The 23,549-nt window shown below is 45.3% G+C and overlaps 2 protein-coding genes across 4 annotated transcripts in view; one reads left to right on the top strand and one right to left on the bottom strand.

Moving 5' to 3' along the window:
* TIGAR (TP53 induced glycolysis regulatory phosphatase) overlaps positions 1–23,549 on the bottom strand; it is a 28,578-nt gene that overhangs the window by 1,047 nt on the left and 3,982 nt on the right. Inside the window, exons 4-7 of one of the 3 annotated variants that reach the window (XM_083440946.1) lie at positions 21,293–21,370; positions 19,763–19,873; positions 18,834–19,037; positions 15,215–18,303 (exon numbers count right to left, since the gene is read on the bottom strand). In XM_083440946.1, coding sequence (XP_083297072.1) covers positions 18,196–18,303; positions 18,834–19,037; positions 19,763–19,873; positions 21,293–21,370 — 501 coding nt within the window. In that variant the 3' untranslated portion in view covers positions 15,215–18,195. Of the gene's footprint in view, positions 1–15,214; positions 19,038–19,762; positions 19,874–21,292; positions 21,371–23,549 lie in introns of those variants that run through there. The other 2 variants (XM_083440947.1, XM_083440945.1) reach the window with 2 other exon arrangements.
* Positions 19–8,209, top strand: FGF23 (fibroblast growth factor 23). The gene is made up of 3 exons (XM_083440956.1): positions 19–720; positions 4,659–4,762; positions 7,080–8,209. The coding sequence occupies exons 1-3, from the start codon at positions 498–500 to the stop codon at positions 7,476–7,478; spliced, it is 726 nt and encodes a 241-aa protein (XP_083297082.1). The 5' UTR covers positions 19–497; the 3' UTR covers positions 7,479–8,209.

Here is a 23,549-nt window from a genome sequence, read left to right as displayed (position 1 = left end):
GTCCCGCCTTGGGCCATAGCGGGGAGTCAAAAAGGGTCTAAGAAGATATTCAGACTTTGTGTCTGACCCCACATATTTACAGAATCAGCTGCACGGAAAGGTGGGGAGAAATGAAAATATCCTTCCCTTACAAAGGAATGGGTTGATCCCACCAGTGGGAAGCATTGTGATGTCAGAGGCTTTTTCCAGATAACATTTGAACATGTCATTAGTGCCCAAAAGCTTACTTTGGAAGCGGCGTAACCTCCCCTAAGAAACCTACATGCATTCCTTTTTTGCCCCCGCTTGGATTTGTTGAGGTCTCAGGACACTCCCAAAATATTGCTATTACAAAACAAAAGGGATCCCGTGTCACTCAGCTGCCCTTTATAAAGCTGCTGCAAAAATTGTAGGGAGCCTATCTGAGGATTCACTCTAAAGGAGAGGGAGACACAGGCGAAGGGAGGAACAGATTAACAGATCGAGTTTCAGGTTTCAGCCACTAAGAAAGCAGAGCCATGTGCCCGGTCACTCGCTGCAGCTTCCTGAGGTTCATACTGCTGGCCGCATGTGGCTGCAAGGCAGCTACTGCTTTTCCCAACGCCTCGCCGCTACTCAACCAGAACTGGGGAAACACAGACAGACTCCTGCACCTGTACACGTCCACAGCAAGAAACAGCTTCCACCTGCAAATCAACTCCAATGGCCATGTGGATGGAAGTCCTCACCAAACCGTTTACAGTAAGTACCACTGAAAGGTTGAGGGGAGCGGGGAGCTGTTTCTCTCAGTTTCTCATTTTTCCAATAATAAATTCAGTTCACCGCATTACTACGTCGCTTGCCTTTTTTAAAAAAAGTCCCCGTGAAAATTTGCCAGCATTTTAATCCGCATTTCTCCCCATCCACACATTTCCCCAAGCAATTTACGATTCATTTCTGTATGTTATTTTCATTTCATCTATGCATTCTTACGGAAACTAAGCCCCTAACGGTTTGTGAACTGCTTTGGGGTTTTGTTCTTTTACAATCGAAAGGTGTATAAACTTTACGAAATAAATCGATGACAACATAAGCATTTCCGTGCAAATTATTTGCTTGGAGAACTGTGTGGCAAAGTTTGGAGAAGTGCGGATTGTGATTCTTTGAGTTTGCATATAATTTGGTAAAGTGCAAATTGTGGAGGTTTGCAATAAAAATGTGACCTAAAACGACGTTCCCCTCCATCCTGCCCCTCCGGAGGAAGAATGCTGGGAATAAACAAGGGGAAATGGTCTTCCTTCATTTGCTGTTAGTGGCTTCCTAGAAGTATTATTGTGACAGCTGCATTATCCAGTCCACTATTACCGTATTTTTCGCTCTATAACACCACGCACCAGAGCATAACACGCACGTAGTTTTTAGAGGAGGAAAACAAGAAAAAAAATATTCTAAACGAAATAGTGGATATATGATTTTTGTGGTTCATGCTGTGGCCACAGACATGTGATCTGACAGTGAGTTTGGAGTAGCCCAATGCAAAAATCCCGAGGATCCATGTGGATCCATGCTTTGTAACCACGGAGGAGGGAAGGAAGGGGAACCATGGATCCTCTGCTCACGACTGCAGCAGATCCCCACCACCACCCGCAGGCATTCGCTCCATAACACGCACAGACATTTCCCCTTACTTTCTAGGAGGAAAAAAGTGAGTGTTATGGTGCAAAAAATACGGTAATCCCATTTTAGGTGGAAAAACATGAAGCCCAGGGCTGCTCTCTAGTCCTAATGTTTAATATGGAGATTTAATATTTCAATATCTGTAAAAGTGGCAGACTTATTAGAAAGAGAACGTGCCCATGGTTTTGTCTCCATTACGAAAAACCAGAAACGGAGCTCCAATTAAAAGCACGATTCAGTCAAAAAAATAAACATCAACTGCATCGTGCATTAAATTTCAAATATATACAGAATCGGATTTATTCATTCCTTTCACTGCAGAGAAATTGAAGCACAGCTTTGCATACAGGACAGGGAGCGTTTCCTGGACACGTCTGCATTTTCCAAATTTTAGGGGAAATTAGAACCTATATTTTGTAAGTGGAAATATTCATTCCACAAGCAGGGACCCACTATAGAAAAGGGCTGTTCTCATAATGTCTCCGGACCAGGGGCCTTGGAGGAAATTGGTTTTCTAGATCCATTTCAACTGGGGTTTAGGCGTGGTTTTGACAGGAGGCACACAAAGAAAGGCCCCAAAGGATGAGTGCAAGGTCTGGGCCGGTTCATATCATGAGAGGCTTGGGTATTGCGGTTCTGAGCTATTTATGGCTTTATAGCTCAAAACCAGCACTCTGAATTGGGCCCCGAAACTAATCGGCAGCCAGTGCAGTCAGGCCAGGATTGGTGTAATAAGCTCAAACAATCGGTCCAGAAAGATACCATGGTCGATGGTATCAAAAGCCGCTGAGAGGCTGAGGAGAATTAACGTTTCCCATGTCTCTCCAGACAGAGATCCTCATACAAGGTGACCAAAGCAGTTTCTGTGCCAAAGCCAGACCTAAACCCCAATTGATATGGATCTAGAAGACCAGTTTCCTGCAAGACATCTGGATCAGGTCCACAACCACCTGCTCAGAAACCTTGCCCAAGAAGGGGATATTGGCAACTGGCCAGTAGTTACTTAGATTTTCCAAATCTAGGGAGGCTTCTTGAAGAATGGTTTTACCATTTCAAACAGGCAGGGGCAACCAAAACTTGCAAGGAAGCATGCATACACACATACACAGATTGGGGCAGAGGTATTGTCTAGGAGTTTTTGTTGGGGGTGGGAGTTGTTGATGTTAATTTTTTATATCTTTATTTTGGATCTTATGATTTATGTGAAAAAAATTCAATTCGGTTGTGTACTCAATGTTTTGTTCATGACTACTTCTGTTACAATGGATGTGGGTGGCGCTGTGGGTTAAACCACAGAGCCTAGGACTTGCCGAACAGAAGGTTGGTGGTTCGAATCCCCGTGACGGGGTGAGCTCCCGTTGCTCGGTCCCTGCTCCTGCCAACCTAGCAGTTCGAAAGCACGTCAAAGTGCAAGTAGATAAATAGGTACCGCTGCAGCGGGAAGGTAAATGGCATTTCTGTGCGCTGCTCTGGTTCACCAGAAGCGGCTTTGTCATGCTGGCCACATGACAGAGCTGTTCCACCAGGCCATGTAAGACAGAGCTGTTCCACCAGGCCTTTGGTCAGGGCGCAGCCTGACCCCCTCCTCTGGCAATCTGCACAGGGTCTTGCTTGCTGGTTGCCATCAATTTGTTTTTGATTGATTTTATGGTGAAAAGTTTTTAGAATATTGGATTGTTTTGACTGTTGTTAGCCGCCCTGAGCCCAGCTTTGGCTGGGGAGGGCGGGGTATAAATAAAATTTATTATTATTATTATTATGACCCGGAAGCTGTACACCGGCTCCCTCGGCTAATAAAGCGAGATGAGTGCCGCAACCCCAGAGTCGGTCACGACTAGACCTAATGGGCAGGGGTCCCTTTACCCTTTAGCTTCACAGAAGCTCCACATTGCTGTCCTATAGCCTTGGGGGCTGTTCTGTTCTTCAGACAGTTAGAGCTGGTTGCTGGTTAGGGGGTACATACTGAGTGCTCCGACTCCATAACCAAGTTGACTGGTTGGCATCCGTCTGTCTCAGGAGACAATGGAGGAGTGTGCCTTTGGGAATGAGGTCAAACTGTTGGCGGGTTACGGTGCCTGCTGTGGCTGTAGAGATGGGATGTAGGCGAGACATGTTTTGTTGCAGCCGGGGCAGAGGAAGGTGTCTGGCTGTGCTGCCGCAGATGCACCATGGCACTTATTCTCTCTGCGCTCATTCCTCCTCTGGTCACTGCTGTGGATGCATGACCTGACTGCCCGTCTCCAGGCACTGCGGTCATCTGCAAGGGATTCTCGCATGGCAGGGTTAATGCTGCCAGCCTTAATCTCACGTTTGCAGTCATCTTTGTAACACAAGAGTTGGTTTGCCAATTGGCCAGCTCCTCATACGGCACATGTACAGACGTATAGCATTACAGTGGTGCCTCGCAAGATGAAATTAATTCGTTCTGCGAGCCTCTTCGTCTAGCGGTTTTTTCGTCTTGCGAAGCAACCCTATTAGCGGCTTAGCGGATTAGCGCTATTAGCGGTTTAGCGGCTATTAGAGGCTATTAAAGGCTTAAGGGATTAGTGGATTAGCTGCTAAAAGGCTATTAGCGGCTTAGCGGCTTAGAAAAAGGGGGTGGGGAGCGGGAAAAAATCTCAAGAATCGCAAGACATTTTCGTCTTGCGAAGCAAGCCCATAGGGAAATTTGTCCTGCGAAGCGCATTGAAAAATGGAAAACCCTTTCGTCTAGCGGGTTTTCCGTCTTGCGAGGCATTCGTCTTGTGGGGCACCACTGTACATATAAATATTAGCATACATATTGTAAACCAAATTCGAAATGAAGTGATAGCATGACAGAATACGCTATCTTTTCTTAGAACTTTCCTGTTCCAATTAAAATTGTGGGCAAGCTTTTTTGCCATACCTCAACTAAAAAATGGAAGGGTTAGCCAGATAACTCTTAATACTTTGGGACTGGATCTTGCCCTGTGGCCACCAGATGGTCATCTTTGGTTTACGGCATTAAATAATCGTCTAATGTTTAACCATTTAAATTTCAGGTGCCCTGATGATCAAATCTGAAGGTGCAGGCCATGTGGTGATAAATGGCGTAAAGTCTGGGCGTTTCCTCTGTATGGATATTAATGGCAATATCTTTGGATCGGTGAGTTCTCATATGAATTTTTTCAGCATCTTTCATGTGGTGCCACGTGCCACAACAGCCAAAGTGTGATTCTATAACTTGGAAATGCAAAAAGCCAGTTCTGCTGCACTTCTAAGGAAACCATTGTCTTTTACCCTTTCGCTTATGCCTGGGATATCGTTTTCCTTCAGGCCCCTGCAGTTCTTACGAGACACAATGATTTATGAAGGATGTCCCACAATTCTTTCTGCCTGCACAACACCACCGGCATGCCACACCTGTGCTACAGACAACATAGAGGGCTGCACAATCTGCCCTCTTCAGTTTGATATTGTGAAACCCAGGGCTTTACATAACTATGAGGCTGTTAACCTAAGAATAGGTAAAGGTAATGGGACCCCTGACCATTAGGTCCAGTCGTGACCGACTCTGGGGCTGCAGCACTCATCTCGCTTTATTGGCCGAGGGAGCTGGCGTACAGCTTCCGGATCATGTGGTCAGCATGACTAATGCTGGCGAACTAGAGCAGCGCACGGAAATGCCGTGAAACGCCGTTTACCTTCCTGCTGGAGTGGTACCCATTTATCTACTTGCACTTTGAGGTGCTTTCGAACCGCTAGGTTGGCAGGAGCTGGGACCGAGCAACAGGAGCTCACCCCGTCGTGGGGATTCGAACCACTGACCTTCTGATCGGCAAGCCCTAGGCTCTGTGGTTTAACCCACAGCACCACCCGCGTCCCTTTTTAACCTAAGAATACAGGTGGCCAAACCTGGAAGATGTGAACTCTCCTTCCACTCACAAATATGCACACAATCTTGGCAATCACTCAAACAACTGCCAGTCTGCATGTTCCTCAACAAGTATTTCATATCAAAGCATGCTGCTTTATATCAGGGATGGAGAAGCTTTGGGGCAGGCAAGAGGGGGCGCATCTTTATTTGTCTCTTCCCCTGCAGACCAACAGCTTAGTCATGACCTGGAAGCTGTACACCGGCTCCCTCGGCCAACAAAGCAAAATGGGCGCCACAACCCCAGAGTTGGTCACAACTGGACCTAAGGGTCAGGGGTCCCTTTACCTAAGACTACCCATCTGTCCATCACCTTATGACATAATGACATCGGATAATTGTCCAGTGGGTGGTCTAGTCCACCTGCCTATGTTTTATTGAAACTGCTGCTAAAAAGGAGCTTTTCCTTTCCATTTTAGCAGTGGTTTAAATGCAAACCACTCTGTGCTCCTGGAAGAAGGCCCACTCCCACTACGCCAGCAAGAAGATGCCAGGGCAGCTGGGCACTGTTTGCAAGGAATAGTTCTATGGGCCAAAGTGGTACCCCTGCCAAGCCACATTTGGCTGATGAGATGGAGGTTCCTCACCCCTGCCTTATATCTTTATTCACTGCAAAAAAGTGCAGGTCTCCATTTATTAAATGGTACCTTATCACGGGGGTGGTGCTGTGGGTTAAACCACAGAGCCTAGGACTTGCCGATCAGAAGGTTGGCGGTTCGAATCCCCGTGACGGGGTGAGCTCCTGTTGCTCAGTTCCTGCTCCTGCCAACCTAGCAGTTCGAAAGCACGTCGAAGTGCAAGTAGATAAATAGGTACCGCTCCGGCGGGAAGGAAAACAATGTTCGCCAGAAGCGGCTTAGTCATGCTGGCCACATGACCCAGAAGCTGTACGCTGGCTCCCTTGGCCAATAAAGCAAGATGAGGGCTGCAACCCCAGAGTCGGTCACAACTGGACCTAATGGGCAGGGGTCCCTTTACATTTTTTACCTTATCACGGGACATGTAACCATTTGATAAAGCTTAGTTATCACACTTTTAAAAAAAGGATTTCATCACTTTTCTGCTTCCTTGGATTTCTGATCGCCCCCCCAACATTATTTGTTTTGAATGTGGTATTTTTCTGTGCAGAATCTGGATTTTTTTTGTGTGTGTGTTATTTTTGGTAAAGGTAGAAGGGTTATCACTTGGAGAAAAAACCCAGTAAAAACAAAGAACCATTGACTATGCAATGGGAAAGACTAATAACTCACAAGTTCAAATGTTTTAGCTGTGAATGTTTTGGAAGGTACCAAACATCTCACAAGCTGTAATCTGTCAAATAGTAACACTGTTATCTATAAAATACTGCCGATGCTAATTCCATTGCACATGCAATTAAATACACTAAAATATAAAATCTTGAAATCAAATATCGTAAAGACATTTGGACATACCAAATATGTGGTAAGAACCCGGACACCATTCAACATCTGTAGCAGAGAATTTTGATGAGCATTTTCCACTTGAATTTTAATACTGTTCTGATTGTGGTTCTTGTTTCTTGCTTCAGCACTTCTTCAGTTATGAGGACTGCACTTTCAGACATTGGACCCTGGAAAATGGCTATGATGTCTACCAGTCTCCCAAGTACAATTATCTCGTCAGCCTAGGAAAAGCTAAGCAACCTTTATTCCCCGGTATGAATCCACCACCGTACTCCCAATTCTTGGCCAGAAGGAACGAAATCCCTTTAGTCCAATTCAACACACCAAAACCTAGCAGACATACGAGAAATGCGAGCGCCGATCCCTGTGGCAGTATCCTATCAGCCGGAAACCTCTCTGACAACCCAAAGGCACAATCATCCACATATCATGATGTAGATGATTCACATGCCGAAAATGGAGACCCCAACGGTGCAACGTTCAGCAGGTGGTTTTCAAGCCCTAGGACTGATATCAAAACCTGAACCAGTTTGTAACAGTAACCTGTTTTCTGTCCTGACGAGGACATAATCTGAACAATTATTTTAAAGTATTTGGAAAAATGCTTTAGGACTCTGATACAGTTCACAGTATCAGTTTAGAACAAGGGTTTAAGAAATAGTTTATAGATATTTTTTTAAATTCTGGAATGTTTAGGCGTTTTTGTCTATAAAAAAACAAACTCGGCAACTTTTGGGATTTTACATTTTGAAATATGGCAACTCGAGGCTAAACAGTACTGAATCAGAATAACGCATGGTCTGACAATATAAGGCAGCTTCATGTTGAGAACTTGTCTTGGAAGCAGCCATAACTCAAACACATGCCTAGCATTTAGAAGGGATAATTTTGTAATGTCCAGTATCCCCAAGAGTTGTTGCCTGAATAGGTAGATAGATATAGCATGGGGTAAGATGGACCAATGGTCTGATCCTGTGTAAAATACATCACTGTTTTCCTCCCTTCTCTCCTTCTCTACTATGCTGCAACTTTTGCTACCAATTGTCCACAGTGTTTAACCATCACTTATTAAGAGCAGAATAGGTAAAAGGTAAAGGGACCCCTGACCATTAGGTCCAGTCGTGGCCGACTCTGGGGTTGCGGCACTCATCTCGCTTTATTGGCCGAGCGTACAGCTTCCGGGTCATGTGGCCAGCATGACTAAGCCGCTTCTGGCGAACCAGAGCAGTGCACGGAAACGCCGTTTACCTTCCCGCCAGAGCGGTACCTATTTATCTACTTGCACTTTAATGTGCTTTCGAACTGCTAGGTTGGCAGGAGCAGGGATTGAGCAATGGGAGCTCACTCCATCGCAGGGATTCAAACTGCCGACCTTCTGATAGGCAAGCCCTAGGCTCTGTGGTTTAACCCACAGCGCCACCCGCGTCCCTTGATTAAGAGCAGAATAGAGCAGAATACAAATATGCATATGCTTCTCTCCTGTGCAAATCATTGCCATAATATAAGGGATTATTTGAATATTCCCACAAGAAATGAAGCAGTGTAAATGTGACAGATTGGCTACTAAACCATTATAAGTCTGAAACAGAGCAAAACTTGGAACAACTTCAGCTACAGCTGAATCGGAACCAGGAAATGTAGTAAACTGACTGCCTGGTTCTGTTTGCAAGGACCAAATTTTTCTTGACTGAAGCTGTGGGTGAATATATAAGCCATATAAACCATGGATGAGGAAAATAGAAATAATCATCTGTCTGGGGTTTTAATAATACTTGGCATGTGTATGGGGGGGGGCAGAGATACAAAGCAAATACGTTTCAGCGCTAATGTTTTTGTAGCCTTTCAAGCTCTGAATTTTTGGTGTAGCGTGAAGAGAGGGCAAGTTATTAATACTAGCACAATGGAACATATTTCCTTCAACTTACATAATCCTGCTGAGCTCTAAGAAACAAGCCAAGCTACATGATCAGCAGAATTATATGCCAGAGCTCTTAGTGGAGACAGTATCACTTCAGACTACAAGTTAAAAATTACATGTTTTAAAATCCACCTTTTAAAATCTGTTAACATATCCCTTGCTCTTTGACTTATAGCCAACTGTCATACTCGAAGCAGAAACATTGAAATCTGTAGACTTTAGTTAAATCCACAGATTTCTGTGGGCAGACTCCTGAGTATGACTTACAGTGGTGCCCCGCAAGACGAATGCCTCGCAAGACGGAAAACCCGCTAGACGAAAGGGTTTTCCGTTTTGGAGGTGCTTCGCAGGACGAATTTGCTATGGGCTTGCTTCGCAAGACGAAAATGCCTTGCGATTCCTGGGGTGTTTTTTTCCCCTCCCCCCCTTTTCCCCAAGCCCCTAAGCCGCTTAACAGCTGATCGCTAAGCCACTTAACAGCTGATCTAAGCCGCTTATCAGCTGATCTAAGCCGCTAATAGCCTTTTAGCAGCTAATCCGCTAATCCCTTAAGCCTTTAATAGCCGCTAATAGCCTTTTAGCAGCTAATCCGCTAATCCCTTAAGCCTTTAATAGCCGCTAATAGCCGCTAAACCGCTAATAGCGCTAATCCGCTAATGGGCTTGCTTCGCAAGACGAAGAAACCGCAAGACGAAGAGACTCGCGGAACGGATTCTTTTCGTCTTGCGAGGCACCACTGTAATTGGATGCCACCCTTTATGTAAGTGAAACAAACCCAGATCCTCCACATTTGATGTGCACATTTTGTTCATCTCTGCAAAAGCTGCCCCAGGAGCTCCCATGGGGTGCTTCAAGACTTCAAGCTGATTTTCTTCCTTTCTTCAAATCTCTTCAAAGTGCAAGTAGGAAAATAAACCTACAATACACTGGAGAGATTTCACACTTTTCCTTAGCACGCTATAACAACCTATAGTGCTTTTCAGAATGGCTTTTTGTTTGCACTGAACTCTGAACTCATCAAGATACTAGACCTTATTAATAACGAGACAATTTTGCTGACCTGTTCTTAGGATAAGGGTGCCAGACAATCGTGGTCATATTTACTCAGAAGTAGGTCCCACCGTAGTCACTGAAATTTACTCCCACAGAAGTATGTGCGATTGTGGCCCCAATGCTCAGTTCTAAGGAAACATAGATATTATACTGTCAATTAACCAAACCGCAGGACTGGATCCCTGCCTAGCACTATTAAGAGGTTTCAATGTATGCTTTCCCTGTTATGAACGATTATTTCCCACACTATTAAAACTACGGGACTCTTACAACACTGGAAAATGTAAAATGGCTTTCTCCATAGTTGGGTATCCCTAATCCCAAATAACAAGGGAATTGTTGAAAAAAGAGCCCCTGGATGTTTCCTAGCTAATAGGGAAAATGTGGTTTAATGCATTTTATGTTGTTCTATTTATTTATTTATTTATTTGAACTCTTTACCGCATTTAAGAGTATTTATTAATATTTATAATGATTATGTATACCCACCATTTCCAATTTGTAATGAAAATACAAATAAACTTTCTGAGAAATAAATCATGCCTTGTTTGTTTTTGTTCCTCCTGTGGTTTCAAAATGCCCCTTTCCAAGCCTATCCAACATAATGATTCCTAAGCTGTGAGCCAGAACATCCAACTGGACCACGAGAATTAAGTAACTGAAAGCTCCTGGGGTCAAGGTCACACCACACGTTTAAAGCATTGAAAGTACATCATGGGTACGTAAAGTGGTATCTTAGTGGTGCACTGGCTCCCGGTGGAGTACAGGATCAGGTTTAAAGTGCTGGTTTTAACCTTTAAAGCCCTATATGGCCTAGGACCCTCGTACCTACGGGACATCCTCTCCTGGTATGTCCCACGGAGGACCTTATGGTCTTCAAATAAAAACATCTTGGAGATCCCGGGCCACAGAGAGGTTAGGCTGGCCTCAAGCAGAGCCAGGGCTTTTCGGCCGTGGCCCCGATCTGGTGGAACGCTCTGTCACAAGAGACTAGGGCCCTGCGGGACTTGACATCTTTCCGCAGGGCCTGCAAGACAGAGCTGTTCCACCAGGTCATTGGCCAAGGCACGGCCTGACCCCCTTTGGTAATCCTCATAGAACTCTAGCCCAATGGTTGCCATCAATTTTGAATTGATTTTAGAATGAACTGATTTTCGAATGCATTTCAATTAATTGATTTTGATTTTATGTAAACTGTGTTACTTTTATTGTTGTTAGCCGCTCTGAGCTTGGCTTCGGCTGGGAAGGGTGGGATATAAATAAATTATAATTATTATTATTATTATTATTATTATTATTATTATTATTTTATTATGAAATATATAACATGAACACGGCTTTAATTATAATAATAATACTTTTTATTTATTCCCCTCCCTCCCCAATCAAGGCTCAGAGCAGCTTACAGGCAATAATAAAAACAAGTTGAATGATTACAACTTAAAAACAAAATTAAATTACAACATTAAAATATTGAAACATTAAAATAATAAAATGTAGCCTCATCACAGGAGGAGAAGGAAAGGAAAAAAGAAAGACGGGGAGGGAATCAAATTGGCTCCAAGCCAAAGGCCAGGCGGAACAACTCTGTCTTACAGGCCCTGCAGAAAGAAATCAGATCCTGAGGGGCCTTGGTCTCATGAGGCAGAGCGTTCCACCAGGCCGGGGCCAGTGTTGAAAAGGCCCTGGCTCTGGTTGAGGCTAATCTAACTTCCTTAGGGCCCAGGACCTCTAGGGTGTTGCTATTTATGGGCCTTGAGGCTCTCCATGGGGCATACCGGGAGAGGCGGTCCCGTAGGTACGAGGGTCCTAGGCCGTGAAGGGCTTTAAAGGTCAAAAGCAGCACCTTAAATCTGATCCTGTACTCCACTGTTAGCCAGTGCAGCTTGAAGAGCACTGGGTGAATATGCTCCCATGGCAGAGACCCCGTGAGGAGCCTCGCTGGAGCATTCTGCACCCGCTGGAGTTTCTGGGACAACTTCAAGGACAGCTTCTTAGCTTTGTAAGCCTAGCAAAAAAGGAAAATACCCTTTACATCTTTGCATCATGTACCACACTGGCCTTGATACCTTCCAACCAGCTGTTACTGGCAACGGGCAATTCTGTTCTTTCTACACTTGGAGTCACAGGAGCAATGAATCACTCCTGAAGAACCCAAATTTCTGAGAGACACAGATCTGGGTTTGACTCCTTGCATGTACCTGCATGTTATAGTACTGATCCAGCCTGAGTCCTGCCTAACCTTTATAAAGTAGCGGTGGGGAGACAAAGCATAGCAGGGATGGACAGGAAGCCTTCCTCCCAATCTGTTACTTTAACACACCCGAACTGTATTCCAGACATTTTTCTCTTGTGAGGGGTTACTTCCAGTTTCAGAGTCAAACTGTAGATCAGCTAAAAAAGTAAAGGTAAAGGTACCCCTGCCCGTACGGGCCAGTCTTGCCAGACTCTAGGGTTGTGCGCCCATCTCACTCAAGAGGCCGGGGGCCAGCGCTGTCCAGAGACACTTCCGGGTCACGTGGCCAGCGTGACATCGCTGCTCTGGCAAGCCAGAGCCGCACACGGAAATGCCGTTTACCTTCCCGCTAGTAAGCGGTCCCTATTTATCTACTTGCACCCGGGAGTGCTTTCGAACTGCTAGGTTGGCAGGCGCTGGGACCGAACAACGGGAACGCACCCCGCCGCGGGGATTCGAACCGCCGACCTTTTGATCAGCAAGCCCTAGGCGCTGAGGCTTTTACCCACAGCGCCACCTGCATCCCTACAACCGTCTATATGGCAAAAAGTGCAGGCAAAGCCCAACTCCCTACCATGTCTGAACTTTCTCTCAGGTTAATAATAATAATAAAAAATAATAAATTTTATTTATATCCCGCCCTCCCCAGCCGAAGCCGGGCTCAGGGCAGCTAGCAACAATAAAATAATACAACATTCTAAAATCATTTCCTTATAAAATTAATTCAAGTCAAATTGATGGCAACCATTGGGCTAGAGTTCTGTGAAGACTGCCAAAGGAGGGAGTCAGGCTGTGCCCTGGCCAAAGGCCTGGTGGAACAGCTCTGTCTTGCAGGCCCTGCAGAAAGATGTCAAGTCCCGCAGGGCCCTAGTCTCTTGTGACAGAGCATTCCACCAGATCGGAGCTACAGCCGAAAAAGCCCTGGCTCTGGTTGAGGGCAGCCCAACCTCTCTGTGGCCTGGGACCTCCAAGATGTTTTTGTTTGAAGACCGTAAGTTCCTCTGTGGAACATACCAGGAGAGGCGGTCCCGTAGGTACGAGGGTCCTAGGCCATATAGGGCTTTAAAGGTTAAAACCTGCGCCTTAAACCTGATCCTGTACTCCACCGGGAGCCAGTGCAGCTGGTATAGCACCGGATGAATGTGATCTCGCAGCGAAGACCCCGTAAGGAGTCTCGCTGCGGCATTCTGCACCCGCTGGAGTTTCTGGGTCAGTCTCAAGGGCAGCCCCACGTAGAGCGAGATACAATAATCCAGTCTGGAGGTGACCGTCGCGTGGATCACAGTGGCTAGGTCAGGGCGAGAGAGGTAAGGAGCCAACTGCTTAGCTTGGCGGAGATGAAAAAATGCCGCCTTTGTCATAGCTGCCATCTGCGCCTCCATGGAAAGGGAGGTGTCGAAAATTACACCCAAACTCTTAACGGACGGTGCTGGCACTAATTGCACCCCCGCAAGAGATGGGAGGTTAGTACTAGAGATGAGAAGGCCTGGGGAAAAAACCCAGAAAAATTGGGGAAACCCAAGCTTTTTCCCAGTTTTTCCCAAAGCCTTTTTTTTTTCTGGGGGAAAAAAAAGTTTGATTATAGTTGGAATATTTTACGCACTTTTTTTCAATTTTTCCGGGGGGAAATGGCTTTGGGGGAAAACAGGGATGGGACAGGTCCCCCCCCCCATTTTTCCCCCAGGCCTTCCCATCTCTAGTTAGTATTGATCCTACAACGGCAGCCTATAACTAGTCCTAATGATTTTCCATCCTATATACATAAAAATGTAATGCTGTCATCAGGCAGCCCCCCTTGGAGGATTTGTGGCACTGCCTCACAATCCCGGATTTGCACGGTCAGGGTGACATAAGGGAGTAAAAGAGAATGCAACCTGTGAGCATGGCACGGGAATGAGAAGGGAGAGACACTGATGTGGGGGGGAGAGCGGTTTTAAATAACAGCAGAGGTTTGAATAAGCAGGAAAGGAGAAAACTGGGAGGGAAAAAGTGATAATCTTAAACTGTGGCAGAGGTCTGAGTAGAGTGAGCAAGCGGTGATAGCAGTTTAAAGCAAGGTTTGAGGACCCTGAGAAGGGAGCTGGGTTCTGTTGTATTAACTTTCTGTGTTGTACCCATCTCTGCCATTTCTCCTTTTTAAAACTGGTTGATCTCTCTACTCCACGTTACTCAAACGTCTGCTGTTGGGTGAACAGTGAAAAATGAGAAACACCGAAGGGGGGAGGGGGAAGCTGACCAATGAGGAATTTATCAGCAAATGGCAGAAAACCATGGCTAAAAAAGCCACCTCTATCGGTCTGTCACACCCCCCCAACTGTATTACCTGGGTTATGAAGGCGCCCAAAAGATGTTAAAGCAAAGATTATGGGATAATGCACACAGTGACTTGCGATCTCAATCACATGCAGTCTGTAGTCCGCTGGCAGTAGGGGTACAATATGGGCATGTCGTTAAGTTAACATCTTACATTAAAAACCTGACAGTACCAAACTATTGAAGGCTTTTCACCAAAGCCAGACTAAATGTCTTTCCTTCTGCAGTGTTGGATGGCAGGTTGAGAGGAGTTCCCTACCAGGGCAGACTTTGCTCGTGTGCTCAAGACATCGATTCCATAAAACATATTTTGTTGCACTGTGCAAAATACGAGCAAGCCAGGGCTGAACTGATACTACCCTTGCTGGCACCTTTCCCAGGAAAATCAGGGGCTCACTATGTCAGGTTCCTATTGGAAGACTGGACAAATGCTAGAACATTAGCAGTGGCAGTTTTTATCGGTGGTTGCAAGAACCAATGATCCCTATATTCTGAACAAAATGCTTGTTTAACCTGGAGGTAGGCTGTATGAATTGTGTATTGCTTTGTAACGATTTGTTGGGTCTCTGGACCGTAATAAAGATCGTTGTTGTTGTTTAAACTTCTCCCTCCTCCATGGCTCAGCAGCATCATGTGAGAGAGATAAAGGACGCAGAGCCCTCAAATATTCCATAATACCTTCCCACAATCATGGATTTCACTCTTGGTACCGTGTGTCGCCTACAACAGGAAGTTCCAGATTCAATGTAGAACAGATACTTTATTAACAAGCAAACATCCACACATGTACAATATTCATCAGTTGAACTTAACATTCTCTGATTGAGCTGACAGCCTTAAGAGTCTATTCAACTTCAAGATACATACATACATACATCAGCTTGGAGTGCATGCGCCAAGGGGACTGCAGAATAGAGGAGAGGGAGAAGCACAGAACTGGAGGTGGTCTGTGTGCAAGGGAGAGCAAGGAGGAGGGAGGGGAAAGGGAGTGCAGGTGCCAATGGTGTGTGAAAAGGGGGCTGCACGCTAGAAGAGTGGATGTGTGTAAAAGAGTTGAGAAATGCAAGAAGAAGGGAAAAGGCAGTGCAAAGGGAGTTACAAAAAAGGGGGAAGTGAGGCTGAAGACGAAAGCAGCAACATGAAGGGGTCTGAAGAACAGGAAGGGATGCAGGCTTTGTATTTGGGTGGAAGGTGAAAAAGGCGCTCAGCTGCAATGTGTGGGCATTGTTTGTGTGCAGGGGGGCTGCACAAAAGGAGCAGGGAAGGTGCAAAGTAGGACTGTAGAAGAGAAGAACTGGCTTCAGAAGGCGAATGGTTGGGTGAATAATGAGCTTCCTAGTTGCATGGGGTGGGAAGGGTAATCTCTAGGGAGTTGATATCGGGGGGGGGGAGAATGGCAGGGGGTTGAAAAGCAGTGTGTGTGTGTGTGCATGTAAAATTCCTTAGACTTGATTACTATTTCTGTGGGTCTCATCCATGCAAATGGAGATATTGAATTTATGGTATTTCCACGTGAGAGGGAGGACTGAAATTTGGTACACATGTAGTCCAAAAGCGGAACACTTTTCAGACCTCTCCCTAAAAGCGGACCTGCTGTGTAAACCAGGATGTGCAGACCTCACAGCAAACTGAAGTTTAACACACACATCTCCTGAAACACACTGGTTATATCAAAAAAGACTGAAAGAGGACATTTCTACATCTCCCTTAAAATGAGAAGCATGATTTTTATCACCCAGTATAGGGCAAAATGCATGCTCCTTTACTAGGAAGGGGATATCTGAGACATGCCAATTTTAAGTCAGATAAATCTAATTCAGATTTTCATTTGCTCTTCGAGGTGGGGGCGTGCCATGCAGTTGGAAAGATGCCCTCTCAGTGAGGCATTACTGACTGCTGTCAGTCAATGGGACAGCACTATTTTGATTTAGTTAACAAAAATCTTTGGGTTGAACATGTTGTGTTAAATGCTTCCCATGTCAACTGAGCACTTAACAGGCAAATCATGTTTTGGTATCGTATAATGCGCTGTGGTTAGTTGCAACCCTAATTCATAACTTCTTCCATCTTTTTTCAAAAATGCATTCGTTGCTACAGCTAGAAAAGCAGTGGTAGCCAGCAAAAGTTGGCAAACCCATAAAGGATGGAGAAACCTGCTTAGGGAAAGGAGGTGGCAACTCTTATTTCAAACCTTATTTCGCTTAATAAATGAGCTGTTTGCATCTGGGCCACTGGAAGAGCAATGAAGTGTTTCACGAAACTTCTCCCGCCCACCTCCCCCTCACTGATAGGAGGTAGTCATGTAAACACCTTTACTATCATCTGAGAAAGCAGAAATAGAGAAAAGGAGCCTAAAGGATATAACATTATGTGTCAGATGCTCTACACTAAGATGCAACATTGGGGGAAATTTGCTGGGTCCACTGGTGTGAACTATCCAAGACAACTGCTTGGAGAGGAAAGAGGATGTGCTCTCCACTGTGTGTAGGCCCTGGTGGCTGGTGTCGATTGGGGCTGGTGGGGTAGACAAGAGGTGGCATAGGGGGCACAGTGGCAGAGCACACTTGAGCCTCTCTGTGCTGTGCTGAGAGAAAGGAAGTCCTTTTCGCCCAGCCCAGCCGCCAAAAGGTCTTCTCATGGCTCCCTGCCCCTGCTTTAACCCAAAGCAAGCGACAAACCTGCTTTCTGCTCACCTACTCCTTCCACTGTTTACCATCTTGGATCTGAGTTAGCACTGCATAAACTTCTCCCAGCTTCTCTGTCTCAGAACAGAACTTCGGAGGCAGCAGTGACTGGTTGGAAGCACCCAGAATGAACCATGACTGGTCCTGGGACACTAAATTTGGGGGGGAATTGAAGTGCTTGGAGTGGATTGGGTGTGGCACTGGTCTGTTTTCAAAAAGTGGACTAATGCTCTTTTGCTCTTGGGTTGGCAAGTGGCCCTAGAGGTCTCCAGTTAATCCACTGTATATAATACACCCACCTAATCTCTGCAGCCTGCAACTTCAACTAATGTTAGTTGTGACAAGCAGCATGTCAAGATTACATTACATAACCATCAGATTCCAAAAACACATGAGGACACTATGCATTGTCACCAACTCTGTTCCTGGATCTGCTCCTGGAAGAAAGCAATTTGGGGTGGGGAAGTAGCTCTTTATCAAAGGCAAGGCAACAGAACGTCTCTGACACTGGGCAGGAGTTGCTGTTCTTCTGCCAACACTGGGCAGGAGTTGTTGTTCTTCCAGACAAGAGTAACTTGTGCTGGAGCTTTCTTATCCCTCTTCCCTCCCCTTACTTTTTCCTTGCGTATCATGTCTTTTTAGATTCTGAGCCCGAAGACAGGGACTGTCTCAATACTGATTTTTGCCATTCTGAGAGCCTTTTTGACAAAAGGCCAGGGCGTGAACATCTTAAAGTGAGTTAGTACAAAATAAAATGAAGTCCAATCCTTTACCTATTAATTTATACAAATTAAATGTTCACACAGCAGAGGAAAAATGCATGCTCAAGGGCATGAGAATGGCAGGGCTCTCTGTAGAACTGGGCTACGCACCTGAGTGCTACGGTGAATAAGTTGCTGTGAACCACACGTATCCAGGTTTAACCATTTTAAGACTTCATGCAGCAGAAATAAGCGCAGAGCGGTGGGAGGAAATATGAGGCCCCCGCTCCATCTTTGCTCATGCTCCTTCATGCATATTGAAACAAGCAGCCAGGTTTAGAATGGAGTCAAAATGGCTCCAGAGGGTGAAATCTTGCTTTGCAGTAGAGCCACCACTGAGAAATAATCCTCCGGTAAATACATGGGGTAACCGTATAGAGTTCTCTGTGCAGAAGTAGAACGTTTTCAGTTAATACTGCAGCACTTGCTAAAACGTTAAGGTAATTTCAGCCGTGTATATGAGCAAACAAGTGCTGCTTTCCATTTATGCAATACTGGGCTGCATGGCATGCTACCTATAATCAGTTGCTACAAACTTTCCAAACTGAATCAGCTCCATTGTTTTCCTCCTGAGTAAGAAGACCTTTGCCTTCCAACAGGCTAGTCCACTAAAATACTTTCAAAGAAAATATGCTTTTACAGACTGCATACATAAGCTTTGTGATTTTAATGCTTCAGAGCTCCATGTTCCCGGCCATCATCTTCTCACCTAAATGATCATCTCTATTAAGAAAGACGCAGTGGATTTTAGGTTTACTGTCCTCTCTCATCTCTAGTGTTATACTGAACCGACTAATTCCAGTATTGGGGCTCACAGAAGACAGCTCAGTCTTTGACAAAGCGCTTGGCAAAGTGCACGCCAGGTCTGAAATGAAATAGCCCACCCAGCTTCTCATGAATGCCCCATGACTCACAACCAGTATGTTGGCATCCAGTATTTCAGCACCTCGGTCGGAATTAAATTCCAGTCTGCTATGGTGGTTGGTCAATGAGCTGGTAGAACTTCCATCTGCCATTTCTGTGCTACTTCCTTCTGTCTCAGCTTTATTTTCTGGACGTGCTTCTTGGGCAACAAGACAGCAAAGGTGTTCAAAAAAATCCTTGCCACGTGCTTTTACCTAAAGCAAGGGGGAAGGACAGAGTAAAGGGATTGCAAATTATTTCAAAAACGCTTTACCCTATTAAGGGGCACGGTTTTCTTCTTTTGTGCCAGGCCCTGTATCACCTGTCCCTCCTTCCTTCTTTTTAAAAGTTAACTTAAAAAACAAACAAACGTTTCTTTCAGGGTGGCTGGTTGCACTGCAACACACAGTGCCAGCCACATGCAATCGTAAGTTGCTTTCTAGTTGTGGCACATGTTGTACTGCTCTGTGGTTACTTCCTGCAGCCAATCAGAAGCCACGCTTTGGTTTCCGAACGTTTATGGAAGTCAAACGGACTTCCGAAACGAATTCTGTTCAACTTCCAAGGTACGACTGTATTGACTTGCATACAAAAGAGCGAAAAACATGCACACAAACCATAAAAGGGACTTTGTGGGGTGACTTTCTGTATATGATAGAGCTCATCTTCCTAAGCATTTTGGTATATGTTATACTTATGCCACATTCTTTGAGGCCAAGTACATTTCTGAACCAGACCAACTTCTCTGAATGGCAACTAGAGACCCTTCAGAGATGCTACCACTCTGCGGCATTAGGCAAATTCCACTAAATAATAGTTCTAGTGAGATAAAGGCTGGAATTGCAGTATGAAGATATATGCTACTGATACTGTATAGAAAAGTTTTTGCATGAGAGCCAGGTATACTGGACAACAAATCACTACGAAAAGTACTGCTTACTTCTTCTAGTGTTTCTCCTCCAGGAGGTGTAAAAGACGGACACTGCTCCCCTGCAGCTTTTGCCATTGTCCTGAGATCACTCAGAGGCCTCCCTTCTGCCGCTCCATATTTCTGTAAAAAATAGTAATAGGGCTATATTAGGTGACGGTGATGCAAATCAAGTGTGTTGAGGATGCTAGAAGGCATCCCTTGGGGAGAGAGCAGAGCCCTGCCAAGGTGATTTACAATAAAAGTCTTCTGGCTAAGAAAACTCTTCTGCCAAGCATCCAATATAGTAAAGGTAAAGGGACCCCTGACCATTAGGTCCAGTCGTGACCGACTCTGGGGTTGTGGCGTTCATCTCGCTTTATTGGCTGAGGGAGCCAGCGTACAGCTTCCGGATCATGTGGCCAGCATGAATAAGCCGCTTCTGGCGAACCAGAGCAGCGCACGGAAATGCCGTTTACCTTCCCGCCAGAGCGGTACCTATTTATCTACTTGCACTTTGACATGCTTTCGAACTGCTAGGTGGGCAGGAGCAGGGACCGAGCAATGGGAGCTCACCCCGTTGCGGGGATTCAAACTGCCGACCTTCTAATCGGCAAGTCCTAGGCTCTGTGGTTTAACCCACAGCGCCACCCGCGTTCCTATAGTGGGCCTGAAAATCCAGTAAATGCCAGTTTCTTCCCATGTCCATAAAGATATACTAGGCTTCTTTAAACACACACACACACACACAGAGAGAGAGAGAGAGAGAGAGAGAGAGGTTCTGTCCTGCAGAGACCAGCACTTAGGGAATCACTGCACAAAGGCGCATGCTGAGGAAACGGTTCTATCCCCTGCTGTCATCTTCTGCATGCCCTGCTAACTCCCCTTAAAAACAGAGAAGTGGTAAGCAATGTAGGAACTGCCAAAGAGCCACCCAACAGGGGAAATATGAATCAGGCCTATGTTGCATAACAGAGAAGACAAAAGCAGACTTAATTCATATCGCTTGGCGACTCGGCTTCCTCCTCTTCTTCTTTCAAGGGGGCTTTTGGTCTTGAATGCTTCTTGTTCTTTCCATCCTTCCTTTGCTTTTCCCAGGGAATGAAGGTCCTTAGTTTGATTTGAGTGGGAGTGTTGGCAGGCTACCTAATTACTGACTGCATACGGGATCCTTCATTTTGACATTATTACTTCTGGCACTTAATTGAGATAAGTTTGGTGGATGTGGATTGCCTAATTGTGGGGAGGTCCTGCCTTAGATTGTTTTTTTGGGTGGGCCTTTAGGGCAAACAGAAGTAAACACAAATAATAAATAGAAATAAAATACATTTAATGGCATAATTTTTGAGTTTATCATAGTTTTTTTAGTTGCAAAAACAATTCAAAGGCTATTAAAACTACCTCCAAATTATCTTCGCCCAAGAATTGGTACACTGCCATACATATTCTCATCCTATCTAAAGCCACTTTGCACACATGATTTCTGACATGGACAGACGTACATTACAGAATCACAAATGCTGAAAGAAATGTAACAGTAGAAATAATAATTTCTGTTCTTACCCGCTCTCTGAGTCTTGCATCATATTTTACAGCAACATCTTTGCAGAACTTACTCTTCTTTAGAATTGCGTCTGTTGTCTGAAACATTAAGGAGGCAAGTCATGCTTAAAAAACACACAAACACTATGAAAGATAAAGGGCTTAAAACTTGAAGTTCAAACCAGGCAAGACAGATATCACAGAATCATAGAGTTGGAAGGGACCGCAAGAGTCATCTAGTCCAACCTCCTGAAATGCAGGAATCTTTTGCCGAATGTGGGGCTCAAACCCCATGACCCTGAGATTAAGAGTCTCAATACCAACCGCTGCTTTGGTTAGCTCTGATGCCCAACTGAGAGATATGATCCCTTCTGTTTGCCACTGGTGGCTGCAATGCTTTCAGCAGATCTTGGACGGACTGCGCAAGCAGCGGACCAGATACTTAAAAGCAGTGGTGGTGGCATTGTAGAAATTGCAAGTAACAAGCAGGCAAAAATCTTCAGAGTTCCCATACAGGCCTGAACACTGAAGTAAGCTACAGCAGAAGTTTCTGCATAAACATGTTGGGGTGGGGGAATAGGGAGACTGGGTTCATAAGCACCTGAAACTACCTCTGGCAGAATTTCGGGATGTACGCCAACCTCCCCTTACTGATCAGGTGGTGGTGGTTACGGAATGGCAGGCTCATCTAGAATAAGAATCATTCATTATTTGATTACAGTGGTGCCCCGCAAGACGAATGCCTTGCAAGACGGAAAACCCGCTAGACGAAAGGGTTTTCCGTTTTGGAGGTGCTTCGCAGGACGAATTTCTCTATGGGCTTGCTTCGCAAGACGAAAATGTCTTGCGATTCCTGGGGGTTTTTTTTCGCTCCCCACCCCCTTTTTCTAAGGCGCTAAGCTGCTAATAGCCTTTTAGCAGCTAATCCGCTAATCCCTTAAGCCTTTAATAGCCGCTAATAGCCGCTAAACCACTAATAGCGCTAATCCGCTAATGGGCTTGCTTCGCAAGACGAAAAAACCGCAAGACGAAGAGACTCACGGAACGGATTCTTTTCGTCTTGCGAGGCACCACTGTACTTGAGAGAGAATAGGGTTGCTGCTGGCGTACTGCCCATGATGCAACCCAACAGCCACCCTGACCAAGCTAGTGACGACTGTCTCTGATATGGTGTTGGACGGAGGCTCCCTCTTCTGTGGTGCTGGGGAACTTCAACATTCACGCTGAGACCTCCTCTAGTATGCCAACATGGGACTTCAGTGCCCTCCCTCCATGAGAACCAGGGATGTCTCAATACATCAGTCACAGCACATATGATTGAACCTGGGGTTTTTTTTTGCCATGGAGTGGGCTAGTGGGAATCAATATATGATTAGGGAGGTTGATGGCAAGCCCATTGTCATAGACTGTTAATTTTCTAGGGAGACTGAGACTGTCAGCGGCAGTGCCCGCCTAGACTGCCCAGAAACATGTGGCATGGCTGGGGCTCCTTGTTGGAATACTCTAGAAGAAAACTTGTAAATGGTCTTGAACAAGTTGCTAGGCAATGGGAAATTTCCCCAGCAACAGGTGTCCTTATCAGGTCAAGTTACAGGGAACCAGCAGAGGGCCTTCTCGGTAGTGGCGCCCTCCCTGTGGAATGCCCTCCCACCAGATGTCAAAGAGAACAACAGCTACCAGACTTTTAGAAGACATCTGAAGGCGGCCCTGTTTAAGGAGGCTTTTAATGTTTGGTGTAGCACAGTATTTTATTTTATTTTTGGAAGCCGCCCAGAGTGCGATTAACTAAGTCTGGGTCAGTGTAAATGAGTATGTGAATGAGTCAGCATTAGGTCACTGGCCGGATGGCTAGAAAAAGAAAAAATTATGCTGCTTTATTTGTTTTCTTTCTTAATGACCGGTGTAAAGTTTCTGTAAATAATAAAGACTCTGAGAAACAGAACCAAATGGTGTTTATTCCTGTAATGGGAATTTCACCAAGAGATAGCTGGAATACTGCTGATGCTATAAAGAAGTAAAAGCTGCAGGAAAGCTTTTCTGTAAAAGGAACTCTGCTGTAGAAAGAAGTGAAAACCGAAGAGTAGATGCTTATGCACCAACACTCCTGCAGAGTCTTTTCTGGCTTTGCAGAGCCAACTATAAAACTGCTCTCATGTGCCCTCATCAGTGTTGTGGAGACCATGGAAAATCAATGGGACTGACCACTGGGATCACTGTGAATCTGATCAGACACAGGTGAGAACACAATACTGCCTCTTTTTTGAGTGGCAAGTCAATG

The sequence above is a fragment of the Podarcis tiliguerta genome (genome assembly GCF_965153285.1).
Source record: "Podarcis tiliguerta genome assembly, chromosome: 5".
NCBI classification, from domain to species: domain Eukaryota; kingdom Metazoa; phylum Chordata; class Lepidosauria; order Squamata; family Lacertidae; genus Podarcis; species Podarcis tiliguerta.
The sequence above is the reverse complement of the archived record's forward strand: the minus strand, read 5'-3'. Positions and strand labels throughout refer to the sequence as shown.

Excerpts from the sequence above, each read along its gene's own strand:
- FGF23 (XM_083440956.1), top strand. The coding sequence starts at position 498 with ATGTGCCCGGTCACTCGCTGCAGCTTCCTGAGGTTCATACTGCTGGCC. Across the intron at positions 721-4,658 it reads TCCTCACCAAACCGTTTACA|GTGCCCTGATGATCAAATCT; the intron begins GTAAGTACCACT and ends TTTAAATTTCAG. Across the intron at positions 4,763-7,079 it reads ATGGCAATATCTTTGGATCG|CACTTCTTCAGTTATGAGGA; the intron begins GTGAGTTCTCAT and ends TTCTTGCTTCAG.